The sequence below is a fragment of the Amblyomma americanum genome, chromosome 3 (assembly GCF_052857255.1).
Source record: "Amblyomma americanum isolate KBUSLIRL-KWMA chromosome 3, ASM5285725v1, whole genome shotgun sequence".
In the NCBI taxonomy this organism is placed as follows: domain Eukaryota; kingdom Metazoa; phylum Arthropoda; class Arachnida; order Ixodida; family Ixodidae; genus Amblyomma; species Amblyomma americanum.
In genome coordinates this window covers 161,735,612-161,753,734 of record NC_135499.1, presented here as the reverse complement: position 1 = coordinate 161,753,734, position 18,123 = coordinate 161,735,612, and the positions used below count along the sequence as shown (strand labels likewise).

Below are 18,123 nucleotides of genomic sequence, written 5' to 3'. Positions count from 1 at the left end.
ATAAGATTTCACGGTAACAATCAATATATCCGCAGATCTCCAATCGGAAGGCTTGCATTTTTTTGCTATTCACGATTTTGCTAACGCCAAAAGCGTTCCCCATTGGTTTTCTATGGCAGTCTTAACTGCTCGATGCGAACGATGGAAACACCATGAAAGAAAGATTTTGCTACATATTGGAAGAATGCACCATTGCCTTCAATATTTGTACACCAGTACCTTACAATTTAACAATATTCAAAATGTTTGTCCAAGAATGTTGAACACGGTACTATCTGATATCACATGCTAATGCTCAGTACGAACCACGTGAGCATGCGCCACGTTTATATATTTAATTGAGAGCATTTATTGTAGTGCTTCAGTTGAGCCTTAGCCTTTCGATATTCCTCTGAAGGTATCTGGCTTAGTGGAACCGCTACAGTTACGTACAAACTAGCGCAGTGAATGAGAAAAGCGGCAGAAAATGTTGTTGAAGCCGCGGAAACAAAGTAACCTCTGTCTGCAAGGTCAGTGTATCAAACATGGGAAGTATGCTGTATAATTGAAATTGAAAATAATGTCTAAAAAAATGGAATGATGACACATTCCAACTTTGAAATTTGCTTAAAGTAACACATACATACATTTTCTTTTCGCATTTTATTAATATATCGGCCGTGTACCTATGATACTTTCTACATATTTAAATGCTGTTTGTCTGGGCGCCTTTTACTCCTATGATGCTGCTGCAGTTTGTTAATTTTCGCGCGCAGTGTTACCTGCCTATTTGTTGTATCTCTCTTATCTTGCTTCATTTGATAGTTTGTATGTATTGTTTATGTGCGCCCTTCTATCATTGTCTGTCAAATATAAGGTCCGTGCACGCTGTCATGGCCAGTTTTAAGGCTTGTCTACTGTCCGCAACATCACTGCCTGTGGATGGTGAAATAAATTGGTTTGGATTCAACTGAATCCTGCCCGCGGTTATAATAATAATAGTAATAATTGCTTTTTGGGGGAAAAGGAAATGTCGCAGTATGTCTCATATATCGTTGGACACCTTAACCGCGCCGTAAGAAAAGGGATAAAGGAGGGAGTGAAAGAAGAAAGAGGTGCCCTAGTGGAGGGCTCCGGAATAATTTTGACCACCTGGGGATCTTTAACGTGCACTGACATCGCACAGCATACGGGCGCCTTAGCGTTTTGCCTCCATAAAAACGCAGCCGCCGCGGTCGGGTTCGAACCCGGGAACTCCGGATCAGTAGCCGAGCGGTGGCCGCATTACGAAAGAAACAGATTCCACCCGTCGCCGTGGCTCAGTGGTTAAGGCGCTCGGCTAGAGCCGGAGTCCCGGGTTGGAACCCGGTCACGGTGGCCGTGTTGCAATGGAGGTGAAACGCAAAAAGGCGCCCGTATGCTGTGCGATGTCAGCGCACGTTAACGATCCCCAGGTGGCCGAAATTATTCCGGAGACCTCCAATACGGCACCTCTTTCTTCCCTTCCCTTACGGCGCGGTTCGGCTGTCCACCGAGATGCGACTATTACTGCACCTTTTTTCTTTCAAACAAAAAATTCGACACATCCCAAGGAGGTTTAAATTATTCCGCAGTCTTCTACCACTGCAGCCGTTTCTCTTTACCTTCATTACTTCCATCAAGGCGCGGTTGAGGTGACTACCGTGAGTCATGCCGTTAGTGCGGCTTTTCTTTCCTCTGTTATTACCTCTTTTTCCTCCGAGGTCTTCTCTTCGTCGTCCATCTAGTTTTAATGACGTTTTTACAGCAGACTGTTGCGATCGATGACGTGCCATGCGCACATGCGATGACGTCACTCGTGTCCCGCTCTCCCCCTTCCTTCCCGCAGTGGCGCAGCTGCTGGGCCTGCAGGGCAACGCTCTCCGGGACGCGCTCACCTCGAGCAGCATGGTGATGCGCGGGGAGGTGATCACGCGCTGCAACTCGGCGCAGGAGGCCGAGTGCGCGCGCGACGCCATGGCCAAGGCGCTGTACGCGCGCCTCTTCGACTGGATCGTCAACCAGATCAACAGGCATCTGGCGCTGGGACGCATCGCCATGTCAGTGCAGACACGCTCTCGTCTTTTATTCTCATCTGCGTTTCTCTGTTTACATATTCCAATTAGAGACAGTGGCGCTCGGTTGTCCATCTAATGCAAGTTACCTAGTTATCAAGCTTACACGACGAAACCGGTGATCAAAGCTGCCCACAGCAGGCTGCTGGAGTCTTTAAGGAAAAAGTATAAATCATTTCATCCCACATAGACACTCACGACGAATGGCTGTTCAGAAAGCCTAAAAGCACCCAAACACCTTTTCACCTCATGCAGCTGCAGCACCCTTGCACTTATGCACCCTATGGGGTGCATTAACGGTGTTGATGTGCCAAGAACACATTTTAAAAGAAACTGCGCAAAGTAAGGGTATAAAAATGGTGTCTTAGGCAACGTTACAGCCTTACGGGACTCCAATTTTCGTTACTGCGCATTGTGGTGGTCGCGCTCTGTGGTCGGCGCACTCCGTTTGTGGTGGCATTCGCGTAACCGCTGAACTTCTATAATAAGCAGAAACATGTAATTAGAGTCTCTGGCAGCACATTATTAACGCGGCAGCATTAGAAGCCTCGTCGGGAAAACAATGCGTCGTTGGTCATGAAATTCGCCCATATGTGTGAAGGGAAGTCACGCCACCAGACTGGATAATATCAATTGGCTGGAGGAATACTCGTAACATCACCAGGCCGGAAGTGACGTGACTTCCGGTAAGGGATCAACAACTTCTAATGCTATCGTATTGCCAGCGCATAACGTATTTAGGTGTCCCTGTGAATTTTTTACGTCTCTGATGACGTACAGTGAGAGCGTATTCGACAGAACGGACACATCGAATATATGGCGTTGCTGAGTGCCATCGATTCGACCATAGATACGCAGTGCTGCTCGAATAGAGCGTTACTGTTTGCGTTCCACTTTACAGGCGCGTCAGCATAAGGCAAGGACTTCCGAAAGAAACGCGAGGAGTTCTGGTGTGCGGCGGTAGGAGGATTGGTTGTGCCGCTACAACTGTAATCTTGCAGTGACTTTTCTTAATGGGCACAAACGCGAAATTAGAGCCCTAAAGCTATCGCACCAATTCATTTCGCTAGTTCAGCATGCTTTAAACCGCTACATGACACCTCTAGCGTTTTCACAATTTAGCCGCCGCGGTGGCTGAGTGGTTATGGCGCTCGGCTGCCAGCCCGAAAGACGCGGGTTCGATCCCGGCCGTGGCGGTCGAATTTCGATGGAGGCGAAATACTAGAGGCCCGTGTACTGTGCGATGTCAGTGCACGTTAAAGAACCCCAGGTGGTCGAAATTTCCGGAGCCCTTCACTACGGCGTCTCTCATAGCCTGAGTTGCTTTGGGACGTTAAACCCTTATAAACCAAACCAAACCGTTTTCACAATTTCTTGAAACACAGAAGTCTTTGGGTCTAAGCGATCCGAATATGTTGGACTTGAACAAGCATAAACAGCGCCGTCGAATGCCTTCACAAAAAAAAGAGATTATTTGTGTTTTATTGAAATCACGAGCAACGGATGACCAAGAAATATCTTCAAGGTCGGGTATGTAGATACCCAATTGATTTACGCTGACGTAAAGGATGAGATTACGTATCAGTACAGTGTTCTTTCGTCTGCCGGTTCCAGCAAACGTTGCACGCACGAGCATTCGGGCATCGTTAACGGTGTTCTTAATTATGTGCTCGCGATGACTGCACAGCTGAAAAATATATTGAGAGCTGAAAACCACAACGTGCTTGGCCTCGTGGCGTTATTCCTTCAGTGGCCTTCCGCTGTCTGTTGCCCTGCTGGACATCTTCGGCTTCGAAGACCTGCAGAAGAACTCTCTGGAACAGCTGTGCATCAACATCGCCAACGAGCAGATACAGTTCTTCTTCAACCAGCACGTGTTCGCGTGGGAACAGGTGAGGTTTCTATAGCGGCCCTCCATAAAGGTGCACACGGTGCGCGGATATATTGGCAACCATACAAATCTCCCTCTGCGGGTGTCGTCGTGCCCGTGCGTAGCAAGAGTACCTGAACGAGGGCCTGAGCGTCCAGCCGGTGTCGTTCGGCGACAACCGGCCCGTGCTGGACATGTTCCTGGGCCGGCCGCTGGGCTTGCTGGCCCTGCTGGACGAAGAGAGCCACTTCCCCAACGCCACGGACCAGTCGCTCATTGGTGAGCACCGCAGACCGTGCACAGGCTGGTCACGTATACCGCGGTTACGGCCGGGTGACCCGAAATTCTCGCTACTCTATCCAGAGACGTGACTCAAGAGTGGCCAACTCAATCTGCCAAAAATGTGTGGCCGAAAACTTGATGCCGTTGGAACAATTAGTTAAGAACCACCTTAGCTCAACCAGTTAAATGCGACTACAGTTGAACCTCGTTATAGCGAAGTGGGAGGGGCCTGGCGATTACTTCGTTATAGCCGTAGCTTCTTTACAGGCCGTGTTGACTAAGCTTCCAAGGAGAATCGTCATTCCTTCGTTATAAACCGTTTCGTTATAACGAGGTTCGGCTGTACTTCCATGTCTTATCTCTAATCCACATTGGGTGCTCCCCTATCATCTTCTGGTTCATTCCCACCACGTTTTCGAATATCAAGCGAATATATCGTTCTAGGTATGCAAGTACCTCTGCTCACGTTGAAATCCCATGAGCTCTTTTTTGCGAAACTCGTCCTTTCCAGCACCTATTAGATAGACACAAATTATCTGATCTGCGAAAGCAGAAACCGGACAAGTTGTTTGAAAAGGTAGGAAGAAGAAACCCAGCGAAAAGGTATACGAAGAAAGGCGATTAAGAAACCCAGCGAACCGCAGCAGGGAAGCGTACGAACGCGTTCGTGGCGCAACCTGTCCTGGATGAATAATGAGAAAAATCGTTCTTCCGTATCGACGAACTGAAGCACAGGTGTAGGAGGCACTGCTCGCGTACGTGCATCCCTGTCACGTGCGGGTAGTGTAGCTACCCCACACTTTCTGGACCGGCTTCCACGATTCCAAATTTGTGCGTTTTGTTTTGCACAGCAGTGCCGCCATTGTTCTTCTGACGGGATGAGACGTGTTAAAGAGAGAGGAAAAGATAAAAAGTAGCCATGGACACGTGCCCTTCACACGGTAACATAGCCTCCACTTCTCTCCTAGCTTCTTGTTAGCACCGTGCTTGAAAAGATAGGTTATAGACCCGTAGGCCATGCGATGTGTTCGGCCTTTTTCTAGTCAGAGGTCATCTTTTCGCTTTGGTGTCTATGAACTGCCACACACACACACACACACACACACACACACACACACACACACACACACACACACACACACACACACACACACACACACACACACACACACACACACACACACACACACACACATCCGCATCCACACCTTCACTCACAAATGGACAGCACGCCCTATTCATATCTTTTTTATGGGGGAAAAAATGTGTCGTTGGTCATAAAATTCATCCATTGGCTGGGGTGGGGGGGGGGGGAGATGACGTCATCAGGCATGGTAATTCCCACTGACTGGGAAAAAGTGAAGTCACCAGACGGGACACTTCCTATTGACTGGAAGGAAGTGACGTCACTTCCGGTAAAGGCATCAGCATCTTCGAATCGTATCGCAGTGCCAACACATAAGGTTATTAGGTATCCCAGTGAATTATTATTGAAAAGCTGCTTTACAGCACATGGACTATAATCGGATACCACTCACGAACGAAGCTGCTTTTCCCTGTCAAAGGATTCCTTCCTGCCAATGGCGTCGGCCGATTCTCATAAGCCTGCTAGCGTTACTTTGCAGGGAGCGGCAAATGAAAAAGCATAGTCCCCCCCCCCTCCCTGAATTGTCACGCCACTCTCTGAATTGCCACGCTAACAGGTTAAGAATCGGCTCACACCATCGGCTGGAATGGGGTTTTTTGTCGGGGGAAAAACCGCTTTGTTCTTGTTGTATCCGACTAAAGCGCAATGTGCTTGTATAGCTTCGGTGGGTTCGATACTGTATATGCGTTCACATATCGAAGGCACACAATGTTCGCTTAATGATGGTTCAGTGAGTGCTAACGAGCGGCTAGAGTTGAAAATTTCTTCTGCGCGAATATTTCCGCTTCAGTGATCGAAGCACAACTTCGTTTTCTCTCCGCTTTGCAGACAAGTTCCACAACAACATCAAATCCAAGTACTACATCCGGCCGAAGTCCAACGCCTTGCAGTTCACCATCAGGCACCATGCTGGAAAGGTAACGGCGCATATGTCGAATTTCTGACATGTTCGTTAGCACAGTTTCTGTGAAATAATTAGCAACTACTAAAGACAGGCTACTCGCACAGCAACCGCGCGAAGCAAATAGAGTGTGTCGTAAATCGCTTATGAATCGAAGAAAGCAATAGTGTTTTTTTTACATTAGTGCTTCCGAAAATAGCTCTTTAGCAGCTTCTCTACCATTTCAGGACTTTTGATTTAACATAACTTATGTGCCATGAACCCACGCAGAATGCTAACTTGACTTTTTTTCCTTTATTTTGTCCTGCACATGCTCTAAACATGTAAATGCAGCCGAGTCTGTATTCTGATTACCAAAACAGTGGAGTGACCAACCGAGTACAGTTAACGGAGTTCCGACTATTAAAGGGACCCTGAAATGATTTTGATAGTCGTATTCTAGTGCAACAGATCTATAGAGGTGGTCTTTGTAGTTAGAGTCAGATTTAAGAGCTCTGCGTAGACGCTATAATTTACAAATAATAATTGCTGCTCGCAGTAGCTTGCAACCGAGTAAAGCGACACCTACCGCGAATTCTTAGCCGTCCCTAAACCGACGACGTCAGTGGGCAACCTGGGCTAGCCTCTCCTCATTGGGCGTGCCCTGGTGGCTTGGGCGGGGTGGGGCCAAACGGGACGCGGAGGGGTGCAGTATTGACCTGCATTTTTTTTCCGGCGCGTCGGCATGTGTGAGTTGAGAGAGACGATGAGAATAATCGTTTTTAATCACCGATATCTTCGATGTTAATGAAGCTAGCTTAAAAGTATTTGCGGTGCGATGACGAGTGATGGAATACCTATCTCTCGTGCACTTTTCCTAACCTGAGTAAATATCGTTTCATGGTCCCTTTAAGTATCGCGTGTACCAAGATGTCGGATAGCTTGTGCTGCAATGCAACTGAATTCACCAGGAATGCGCCTCTAGAACGTGGAAATAGCGGCTTACTCGCACCTTGCAGCTGCCTGCAGTAACGCGCTAAAGGTTACGCTTTTGTGGTAAGAAAAGGCGAAGCCTTTACGTGAGACAAACGCTTGCACCTTGCTACCGCGGCAAAACGCCCCTATCCTCTCCGCGCGGTTTGTTCGAGAACCAAATTGGCGCGCATGTACTGGGACGTTCCCGCGCCTTCCAGGTGCTGTACGATGCCCGCTGCTTCGTGGAGAAGAACCGCAACTTCCTGCCCACGGAGATCGTGCAGCTTCTGCGTCAGTCGAAGCTGCCCGTCGTGCAGACCCTGTTCCAGTCGCCGCTTACCAAGACCGGCCAGCTGTACACGCCGTCGCAGTACGCCTGCCAGAACGTAAGATCACGCGGCGCACCAGCGTTTCCCGAGGTAGCAGCCAGGCTGTTTAGGAGACAGAAGAAGCAAGTTTACCGAGAGAGCCGTATGCCGCAACGCGTGGCGTTCCACCTTGACGCGGTTCTCGTTCAGCGGAAAACACGGCGTCGTCGTCGTCAGCGGCTTCCATAGAAGCCCAAGTATTTGATGTCTCTTTTATACGAAGTAAAACTTTCCTACACATAACAAACGCCAAGCGAACTTCCCGCCTCTCGCTGGGCCCGCGCTCTCTGGGCCAATCGTTAGCGTCGGCTTCGGCGCGACAAATTTTTTCACGCCAGTGCACTATGATTCGTTTAAATTCGCACACGGTTCGCTGAACGATGTTGCGCTGAGAGGGATACACGCGACTCGGTGGGCTGAGCTGCGCCTCCATGGTGTTTCCCCGTTCTCTATGTTCTTCAACCTCCTCGCTGCACACGGCATGCTGAGTGCGCTGTTCTTCTCTGGTGCCGTGCGTAGTAAAAATGAAAATTGGTTTTTGGGGAAAGGAAACGGCGCAGTATCTGTCTCAATATCGGCAGACACCTGAACCGCGCCATAAGGGAAGGGATAAAGGAGGGAGTGAAAGAAGAAAGGAAGAAAGAGGTGCCATAGTGGAGGGCTCCGGAATAATTTCGACCACCTGGGGATCTTTAACGTGCACTGACATCGCACAGCACACTGGCGACTTAGAGTTTCGCCTCCATCGAAACACAGCCGCCGCGGTCAGGTTCGAACCCGGGAACTCCGGATCAGTAGCCGAGCGCCCTATAACCCTATAGCCACTGAGCCACCGCGGCGGGTCTGTGCGCAGTGCAGATATCGTTTTCGCAGCGCGGTTCGTATGGTTTGACCGTTTGGCAGCGCGTTCGGTATGCCTGGCGGTATTGGCGTTCCAAGATTAGGCCAAGGTTAGTGACGGCACCGGAAAACGAAAGCGCAAGCCAATTTCCAATGACCAGAAGGCGATCATAATCGAAGCAATTGCAACGGGCGCGACGAAATCTCGCAAAGCGAAATACTTCGACATAGCTCCGAGCAGTTTCCTACAATCCTCCGCAACAAAGAAGCGATCGCCACACTGTCGCCAGCGGTTTCAAGGGACCTAGAAAGGAGCCGAGATCCCTTGTTTTCGAAGCATTTGAGAGCGGGCCCTTTGCTCCTCCGGTCTGGCGTGCCCATTCTCCACAAGACACTGCTGTCATGCAGTGAAGCACTGTGGCCAGCGTACGGGTGTGTCATACGGGGATGCGAACATATAACAGGTACTCGCGCCGCAGCCGACGTCGCGTGCCCTCTTTCACAGCAGCCCGTACCGGCTTTAGCGCCTAGAAAACTGGGCTAAATATTTTGAATGGGTCTCTCCCTGTCACCTATCAGACATTATTCCTCCAAGGCCTGTTTTCTAGGCGCTGAAGCCAATGTGGGACACGTAAAAAACAGATGCGAGCTCGTTGTTGAGGCTGGCATATCCGGTTTGTGTACCGATACATGGCCGCGTCGGGGACGCAGTGCACGTATTGAAGACTGCTTCAACACACAACGGCGACACATTAAACGTTAGCTATATTCCGTTTCATACATAAGGTGCAATGCTGTGAAAGGCGTTAGTAGTCCGGACGGGAAAATAAAGGGAGGTGTGTTGTTGCTCCGCGCTTGTTCTGTGCCAGAGTGGTCTAAGGCACGAGAAAGGTACAGCGTGGCGTCAGCAGTAAGAGTCTATTTGATCAAGTTCATGACAAATGTGTCATGTGGCTAGACTGCAGACAAAGCATTCACTATGTTTCGCCCACCACAAGGAACGCACTACTTTTTGGTCGCGGATGCAGGCAGCGTAAACAAGTGCGCTAGCTTTAACAGTGTTGTACCTGATGTATGAAATGGAGCGTAGGTTTTCCTCACTTCACACGGTGGCATGTGACCTCACGGCGCACTTTTTTCTCCTCTCAACCTCCCCCTACTCCTCTTCCACCCTACGGAGAAACCAAACAGCGCTTATGCACCGTGTCGTAACTTCAAACCCAGCCATTCGCTACCCAGAAAAATTTCGTTAGGAAACTTCACGTGGTCGCAGTTATTCCAGAACCCTCAACAACAGCCTGCTTCATGCCGTTCCTTCAGCTTTAATTGGCACGTTAAGTCCATGAACTGTCACAACTCTTAAAGGAGACTTTGCTGCGCTTGATTGAGCTATATTGTTTCGAATGAACAGCGAACTGTGTGCTGAGCAACTCCATGTCCACGGCGCCAATTGTGCCCGTCTGACAACTGTCCTTTTTGTGCAGCTGTCGACGCAAAGCCTGGTGAGCCAGGCGAAGGCGCTGCAGACGACCAGCACCTCGTTCCGCTTTTCGCTCATGGACCTGCTGCAGAAGATGAGCGCAGGGCTGCCCCACTTCGTGCGCTGCCTCAAGCCCAACGACTACCGGTTGGCTGGGGGATTCTCGCGCGACAAAGTGCTCTGCCAGCTGCGCTACACGGGCGTCCTCGAGACCATCTACATCCGACAGCAGGGCTTCTCGCACCGATACTCGTTTGCCGAGCTGCTCAAGAGGCGAGCACACACTCCCTTCTCTGCTCTTCAATTCAGCGGGCAGATGCAATTGTGTGTCAGATGCAAAGAATAAGCTCCTCGTGACTCTCTGCAGTGCCGGGCTTGTGTGCGGTCGTGCATTGCAACTTGCAGGTAGTCACGAGGAGTTTATTCTTTGCATGTGACACAACATACTTCCACGTCTTGGCCAACCAATTAACTTGAGAGATTTTGAGACGTCGGAGCTGTGAGGAGTTTTTTAGCCTTTTAAGATGGCAAAGCTGTCACAAACAGCCCATTAGGCTTGACTACCTTTCATCAGCAAGACTAAACAGGAGCACTGGCTACACGGTAGCTCATTACAATGTACACTGCATTCTTTGTACCACAGTGCACGGTGTTGCTATTGTGGCACTATTTGATTTCGATTCAACGCTGTCTTGAAAAGGTTGTCTTCCAGTTATGACATGCAGCCTTGCATACATATATATTTTAAAAATGCTTTGACATAGTTTTGTCCTGTTCTTACAGTGAACTTCTTGTATCCAACCACAGGTACAGCTTTTTGGCATTCTCCTTTGATGAGAAGGTCGTTCCTAATCGGGAAACATGCCATCAACTTCTCGTGCGGCTCAAGATGGATGACTACGCCATAGGAAAGTCAAAGGTACGGAACTGTTTATGTTGTTTCCTTGGACTGCAAGATGTGTGACTACCACCTAGAATATTTACCATGTTCGCGTGACACATAAAGCCATTCAAATAACTAGACACACATAGCGTACATATATGCACAGTTCTCTGTACATTATTGAAAAACGCTTGTGCACAGAAGCACGAGATTTATTCATATATGTCCCGAAATCTGCAACAAGTGTTCTGTTGCGACCTTTGTGCAGGTATTCCTAAAGTACTACCATGTGGAATACCTTTCTCGACTTTACGAGCAGCAAATACGCAAGATTGTGGTTGCACAGTCAGCTGTCCGAAGGTGGCTTGCCAAACGCTATGTGCAGAAGAGGAGACTTGCCATCGCACTGGTGGCCCAGAGGTGTAAGTCTCCTTCCAAAGTTTTCTACTCAGACTGAATAGCAATTACATTCTGGGCTATAAGTGCAAAGGAATTGCACACTGAAAGCATTTTGAAAGCAATAAGTGTTATTAGGCTACACAAGAGTGATTCTGCCCGGAGCTGGGGGCTGGGAACTGTAGCCCTCATTTTGTTTGTCAGTGACCTTGAGTAGATTTGTACCGTTAACGCTGCAGGTCAAATGAAGATCCAGAAAAACAAGGAGGCAGCAAACCGAAGAAAGATGGCCAACAGGTCCGTTGATCCCAATGGATCAACATGGAAGTGCCTCAAGATACTGGACTTTTGTCAGAAGGTACGAGTGTGACATAAAGCGTTCTTTGCCTTAGCTCTGGGACAAGCAGATGCAATGCTTATTGCAGTCAACAAGTGAAAGGCATAAGTTGTAATATTAAGACTACAAGACCTTGTTTCACCATGAGATGGCATAAAAGCAACTAGCACAATTCTAGCAGCAGTCTCAAGAAACACGTTATGCCTGGGCTTTCTATTTTTTTGACTGTGCAGAGAAATCACAAAAGTTGATCACATTAATTTATATTCTCCTACTTAATATAAAACTCAGCCCATATCCTTCAGGCACTCGTGTATAGTATAAGAGAAGTGAAAAGATATTTTAACGTTCTGATGCTGACTGCATCTATGAACAAAACAGCTGATATATATGATATTCTTTCATGTGATGACAGTAAATATGCCACTTGCTAGAAGTCTTGGAATACAAGAATAATTTTTTTAACCAAAATCCTCGTTCAACAAAGCTTGCATTTGCTACTTCCGTAGGTGCACCACTGTCCAAGCAGCAGGAATCGATGTCTAAAGAAGGCGCACCCTAACACCAACATCACACCGATCATCATGACTTGCCATCATGTGCCTATGCCCAGGAATGGTGAAACCATTGTGGTACGAAAGACATTTTGAATCTAAATGGTCTAATGTTAAGCAATCAAGTTTTCGTAATTTGTGCAATTCCTTTAAAATTCTCATGTCAGCACCACCATTATTGTCATTATCTGGGAAGATATCGAGTATGTAAAAATGTCTTCAGTGCTTTTGGATAGTGACTGCCAGACAACTGCTGTTCTAACAATGCAGGATGAGGTCCCTGTACCAAGTGAGAGGAGAATCAATGGGCGCTGCAGGAACCTAGACTATCAGCATCAGCAGAGGCCGCAACCGAAGAAACCTCTCCATCTGAACAATTTTGACCTCTGCACACACAAGCTTCCTGCAGAAGAAAGGTACAGTGAAGACGGCACATATTCAAGTCAGCTCTTGAAACTAGTGCACAATGGCGTGGTTTACCACAAATTACCTTACAATGCGCACACTTCACTGAGGGAGTGTGCAATGCAGTGTGGCATGGCTGAATCAGATAGAACCCACGGAAGCTCACTAGTGTATGGGGGGGGGGGGCAGTTTGTGAAAAAAGAAAGTGAGCCTCCACAGCAATCACCTACCTTTTGCTTTATCTTTATGCTGACATCCATTGCACATTTGACATTTTCCTTGATTTACAACTCTAACAAATTAAAACCCTATTGTTGTGCAGAAAAAAAATGGCAGCAGAAATCCCTGTGAAGCCAGCTCCGAGGGAAGTCCGCAATGGAGTTAATGGAATCCATGTGGAACAGAAGAGACAGCACGAGATTGATTCAAACTCAGGTAGGCATGCCGGAATAAGAAAAATGGGTACCCACTAATACTATCACAACTAAAATACAGACAAGGTCGCCTGCTCCATGACAACTACCGGTACTTTTTTTCTAGCTTCTGGAAACTCGAGTAATCAGAGCAGTGGTCCCCGGCCTACAATGGTTGAAGTTGAATCCTGGTGGCAAGAAGGCTCACTCAAAGAGAACCAAACAATGTGAGCATTGCAACTGCTCCGAATATATTGCCGCACTGTGTCACTAAATTATGCACCACACACACGTCTCTCACATTTTATTGTTACTTACAGCGAGCCTGCCACCCCGCCTCAACTAGACCTGCCGACAGCACAGGACAGTGACCCAAACCAAGGTCCCTACCAGTTCAAAAAAATTCTGCGGAAGCCTCCTCCCTCACCCAAGCCATCGCCAAACAGGCAAACCCCCGGCGTGTTTGACTTCCGGAAGCTGTTGCGAAAGACTGACAATGCGCCTACAGAGACTCTCAAGCGTTGCAAGGGCTTGTTGTCATCACCGAGTTCAGTCACATGAGCCTCACTACAACAACAGCATCCAGTGTACAAGGTCTGGTCCTAGCCCAGATAACACAAGGCAGGACAACTAGTCTCTCTACCCTTCCGTCCTTAAACCCCATTACCTTGTGCTGCAAACTCTGCGTTGTGCAGAGCACGAACCATACTGTTTATTCTAAGCTCATTCAAGTTCAGGGGCACAGTTCCCACTCAGAGCAGAAATCAAGTAGGAAAAAAAGGAGCGTTGCGCCACGCCACTGGCTCATGTTTCACGAAAGGTCATTAACTAAATGACGAAATACGATGTTAAAGAAGCAATGGAGGTGCAGTACAAGAAAGTAACTAGAAGCAATGCAAGCACTCATCTTTATTGTATATCTGTGATAAAGAAAACAGCCTCTATAAGCCTTTTAGTAACAGTATTATTCTTGCACTTATTGTGTGCATGTTTGGACAAAACCACAAAGACAACCAAGTAAAATGCCACGTGATAGTGATAAGACCTTGGTTGTACATCCACTGACAGTGATATGATCACTTAGCAGCATTAGCAATTCCAAGCCAGGCAGCACTCTAAACAGGAGGCCCATGCAGTGAATGCATCACAGAAGGGCATAAACAGATTTAAGCGCGGTTTCTTATGCAGAATGAAAACATCTATTCAAGACTACATGAAGCCCATACATGCAGAAATGTACCTAACAGAGATTCTCAGGGCCCTGAAGCATCATCTCTGCTCCCTGTGGAAAAACAAGCGCATTTGCACTTTGTTAATTATTTTATAGTTTCTAACATAAGGAAACATGTACATAAAAAAACTTGTACAAAACATGTAAAAAACATTTTTGAACAGAGTGGAACTATGTAGCAATAAATATGTGATATTACCTTGTACCATACACTGTATCTTTTATATTTTTTCATGCACTGCTTTCATGCAAGTTTAACTGCTTGCTGCTTTCAGGTATTATTGCAGTAACACTTGTGACGTTGAAGAAGGCCCCATGACGTGGCTCGCACTCAAAGTACATCTTTTCTCCAAGTCTTCCATCACAGAATCCCACTGCCAATGACACACAGAAAAAAAAAATACTTTTGAGCTCTGTTCATTAAACACAGTCTCTTCAGGTAGGTAGGCATAGGAGAGCTAACGTCCCCATACCGGCTATCAAAGATGCCACAATTGAGGGCTCCAGATGAATTTAGACGACCTGGAGTTCATCAACGTGCATTGACATTACACATAATGCAAGTGTTATTGCATTGATTCCATTGAAAGGGTGGCTTTAGTAAAACCTACTGTTAGACCTTTGAATTCAAAATAAACGAACTGTGGTTGTGGTATTATATACATTTGAAACTTATGCTGTCCTAATGAAGGTAAAGAAATTAATGCTTCAAAAGTTTGAAATTCCTAGTTCTATCTACAAGAGAATGTTTGATAACTGGTAATAATTAGCTTCTGCTACATATTTATGCATCCTGCACTTATTTTTCAAAGAGTGCAATAGGGTTCATCAAGCACAACAAATACCAAAATAAGTTGCCATTGGCTGAAACATGGCTGGCTTCATTAGGCATTAAGCAACACCAGAATATGATTTTCACACGTTTGTTTTCCTTTATCAATCGTTTCCAAACTTAAACACACCAGTTCTCAGATCTCTAGGCCAGTTGCTACGCTTCTAGGCTATTTAAGGATATACTAACCAGGATCAGGCAGTTCGAGACCAACCCAAATCCAGTGTGGTGCACTGGTGTCGAGGTGCCCAACATAGCAAACCTTCCCCAAAAGTTTTCTCCGAACAACTGCTGTGTGGCCTTTATCAAGAAGGTTGAAGGTAAGTGCTTTCGTTGATGCTTTGGTTCCTTGAAAAGATTTGCAAGCTTCACATAGGCAAGCATCTAAAGGCACCCATGTCTTCCCAAATTGATGGAGCTGCTGCAGAACCTTTTTAAAGAGGAGAAAATCATTGGAAACCATCATTAGAGCAAGTAATGGTAGGAACTACTGTAAAACTAACAAAGCAAAAATTGGTATTGCTTATATCGGGGCTGAATAGAAGGCAGTGTGCAATTCTTACTGAATTTCTGGATGGCATACATAATCAAATGCACACAAAGCACTTTGAAGGCATAACGAAGATCAAGCACATTTTGCAAACAATATTGTTTATTTTCAACCTAAAGGTAAGCAGCTGCAATTTTTTAATCTGGCAGCTGAAAACTTCCTGCATTTTCTTCGTGTGCTCATAAATTGCTCAATATATCGATGCGATGTTGATGTTTATACTTTATACTAGGGGAACTTTAAGAGAGAGAATGTTTTGAGCAGGTTTATGAATTTTGCGGCACCCAACTGCCAGATGGAAATGTGGCTCTCCTCTTTTTTTTTTGTTAAGCGAAATTTATTGCCCCAGGGCATCAATGATGGGTGAAGGTGTGATGAATGATGTAGTACAGATTAAATGAATGGAAAAAGGTTAGCTGATTTGATGAAGTCCAGTAAAGAACGATGGTATGGTCCCTGCGCCCAGGCAATGTATGAAGCAGGGTTGCTTGGTGAAAGACATGCTACCATCAAGTGCCGGATCCTTGTAGGCTTGAGAGCTGGGCAGTTCCACAGTAAGTGATGATGTGGCTCTCCTCTTGTGTGCTGCTAAGGGGGGGCCCCTTCCTTTGTACATGAATCCTGCTCCGAAAAGAGCAGCAAGCACACCCTTTCTAATACTACCAGTGGGAGTTGCCAATGTCACATGATGATTTTATATATGTGCTATGTTTGTGTTAATTGAATGAGACAGACAGAGTAGTAATCATGAGTGTAGAGTTGTGTGCAAAAAGTGGAGAGACCACGTGGATTGGCAGAACTATATGCCACCACGGCACAGTGGCTGTTTTCAAGATGTATTGCATGTAGTTCTATGCCTGAATGCAATGCTGAAAAAGTAGAATATAAGAGGCAGTAGATACATAACTGTAAAATGAGAAAGCTGACCTACTGCCATGGCTATCTACAAGAACATAGCAAACATAACAGAACAACTTTTGGACAAAGCCCCTCATGGTTCATTGAGGGGCCTTAAGTTAAACACATGGCTGCACACTGAATAAGCATTTTAAAAAATTAACTGCCACATACTTTAGTAGTTTATATATATTCATTGAACACACACTTTAGACCTCTGTTTCTTCTCATAGAACTTTCACAAAACCAGCTGTGAAGCAGTATAATTTTTATGAAGCAAACGTAGTAGACTTCCACCTCAATGGCATTTCTCATTTGTTGAAAATAAACACATTTGCTTTAGGGTGATGGGTCGGAGCTGAGAGTTGTCCAGCTCTTACCATAGAGGTAAAAAACCAGCATACTTATGGAGTACACATTTTGAAGGCTCACCCAGGTTAAGACTCCCCCTCCCTATGCCCTTACCTCTAACTGACAAATTGTATTTACTACTTTGCCACAGGTAAATGCAATAATAGACAATAATGAGAAATTTTATTAGTAGATTAGTCCAGAAGTTACTAGTCTGAACCACTCTAGAAGCTTATATACTTTTAAAACTTTGTATGGTTTCTAGCTGACTACATGCATGTTGGCAACTTTTTGACCTTGCATGAAGGACCTGTAAGACCTCATTTTCAAAGTTTGTACCTTTCTGAAAGATTGAAAAATTGCTAGTATTACGACTATTCCCACATTATCCTTTTCAGTCAGTGTCTTCTTTTTCAACAGGCCATTTTTTCAGCTTCTGAGATCTAAGATGTGAGACTTTGTAGCTAACGCGAGATATACTAGCAGGTCGTGAGAACATCGCAAGCGGAGTCACAGATGTATACAAGCTCGCCAATTACAAGGCGAGCTCATGTGTCAAGGCTTACTTTCAGCTGGTCAATGGTCCCTTTAATTTTGTTCTTCAGGCGTGAGGGCGAAGTAATATCAGGCCGCTTCACTTCGCTTACTGGCACTATTTCGGAACTGCAAGTATGGTGCGGTCTACGAAAGAAATATGAAGAGCAAGTTGAAAGATGACCGTGTAGACATGTAAAGCAACGCCACAGAGTCAAGTAAAAATAAGGGGCGACTTCTTAGCAATGTCTACGATGCATTTCTGAGCTCTTGAACAAAAGGTGCATTCCAATTATTGGCAAAATAATGCAATGAACTTACTCTGCGTCATTCTGTGGTGGCCATCGGTTAACGGCAACCTCCCCATCGCCTATGGGCAGTGCGAACGCCGCTTTGCAAGCTTGTAGTTCATTGCTCAGATTTTCGTTTTCCTGTGCAAGTCTACAAACAGCACGCAGAAGCATTAAAAAAAGCGAAGGCTCCAACCATTTGTTATGTGCGGCAGTGTCGCGCAGGTGTGCATGCTACTACTGTACCTGTGCTGCTGTTCCATGAGCATGGCAATGTTGGTGCATAGGGGTACAATACCGGCTTTCGAGTGCTTTAACACGAAGGCCACAGCTGCCGAAGCCCAATGGCCAGGGGCAACCATGGACGCACGCCGAGTGCCGGACATTACGCTCATGAACAGCTATCTGAAAGCCGCGGAACTTGCCCCTCGAGCATGAACCAGATGCGTGAGGTTTATATTTACGCCGCTTACGAACGACCACCAGCTACACATGCACCGAACATGCAAACTCTGTTAGCTCTGTTCAAGCGTGGT

The 18,123-nt window shown here is 46.5% G+C and overlaps 2 protein-coding genes across 7 annotated transcripts in view; one reads left to right on the top strand and one right to left on the bottom strand.

Annotated features, from left to right (window-relative positions):
- ninaC (STKc_myosinIII_N_like and MYSc_Myo21 domain-containing protein ninaC) overlaps nucleotides 1-13,857 on the top strand; it is a 132,525-nt gene extending 118,668 nt beyond the window's left edge. For all 6 annotated transcript variants that reach the window (XM_077658562.1, XM_077658561.1, XM_077658559.1 and 3 more), the window contains 14 exons: nucleotides 1,847-2,057; nucleotides 3,823-3,964; nucleotides 4,068-4,221; nucleotides 6,200-6,288; nucleotides 7,445-7,612; nucleotides 9,919-10,187; nucleotides 10,722-10,833; nucleotides 11,066-11,219; nucleotides 11,433-11,551; nucleotides 12,040-12,162; nucleotides 12,355-12,500; nucleotides 12,812-12,924; nucleotides 13,030-13,129; nucleotides 13,223-13,857. In XM_077658562.1, coding sequence (XP_077514688.1) covers nucleotides 1,847-2,057; nucleotides 3,823-3,964; nucleotides 4,068-4,221; nucleotides 6,200-6,288; nucleotides 7,445-7,612; nucleotides 9,919-10,187; nucleotides 10,722-10,833; nucleotides 11,066-11,219; nucleotides 11,433-11,551; nucleotides 12,040-12,162; nucleotides 12,355-12,500; nucleotides 12,812-12,924; nucleotides 13,030-13,129; nucleotides 13,223-13,463 — 2,141 coding nt within the window. In that variant the 3' untranslated portion in view covers nucleotides 13,464-13,857. The remainder of the gene's footprint in view (nucleotides 1-1,846; nucleotides 2,058-3,822; nucleotides 3,965-4,067; nucleotides 4,222-6,199; nucleotides 6,289-7,444; nucleotides 7,613-9,918; nucleotides 10,188-10,721; nucleotides 10,834-11,065; nucleotides 11,220-11,432; nucleotides 11,552-12,039; nucleotides 12,163-12,354; nucleotides 12,501-12,811; nucleotides 12,925-13,029; nucleotides 13,130-13,222) is intronic.
- Nucleotides 13,858-14,227: 370 nt separating this feature from the next.
- On the bottom strand, nucleotides 14,228-18,123 carry LOC144125302 (uncharacterized). Its single transcript, XM_077658563.1, has 5 exons — nucleotides 17,834-18,123; nucleotides 17,619-17,738; nucleotides 17,330-17,444; nucleotides 15,155-15,395; nucleotides 14,228-14,507 (listed from the first exon to the last, which is right to left on the bottom strand). The coding sequence occupies exons 1-5, from the start codon at nucleotides 17,980-17,982 to the stop codon at nucleotides 14,365-14,367; spliced, it is 768 nt and encodes a 255-aa protein (XP_077514689.1). The 5' UTR covers nucleotides 17,983-18,123; the 3' UTR covers nucleotides 14,228-14,364.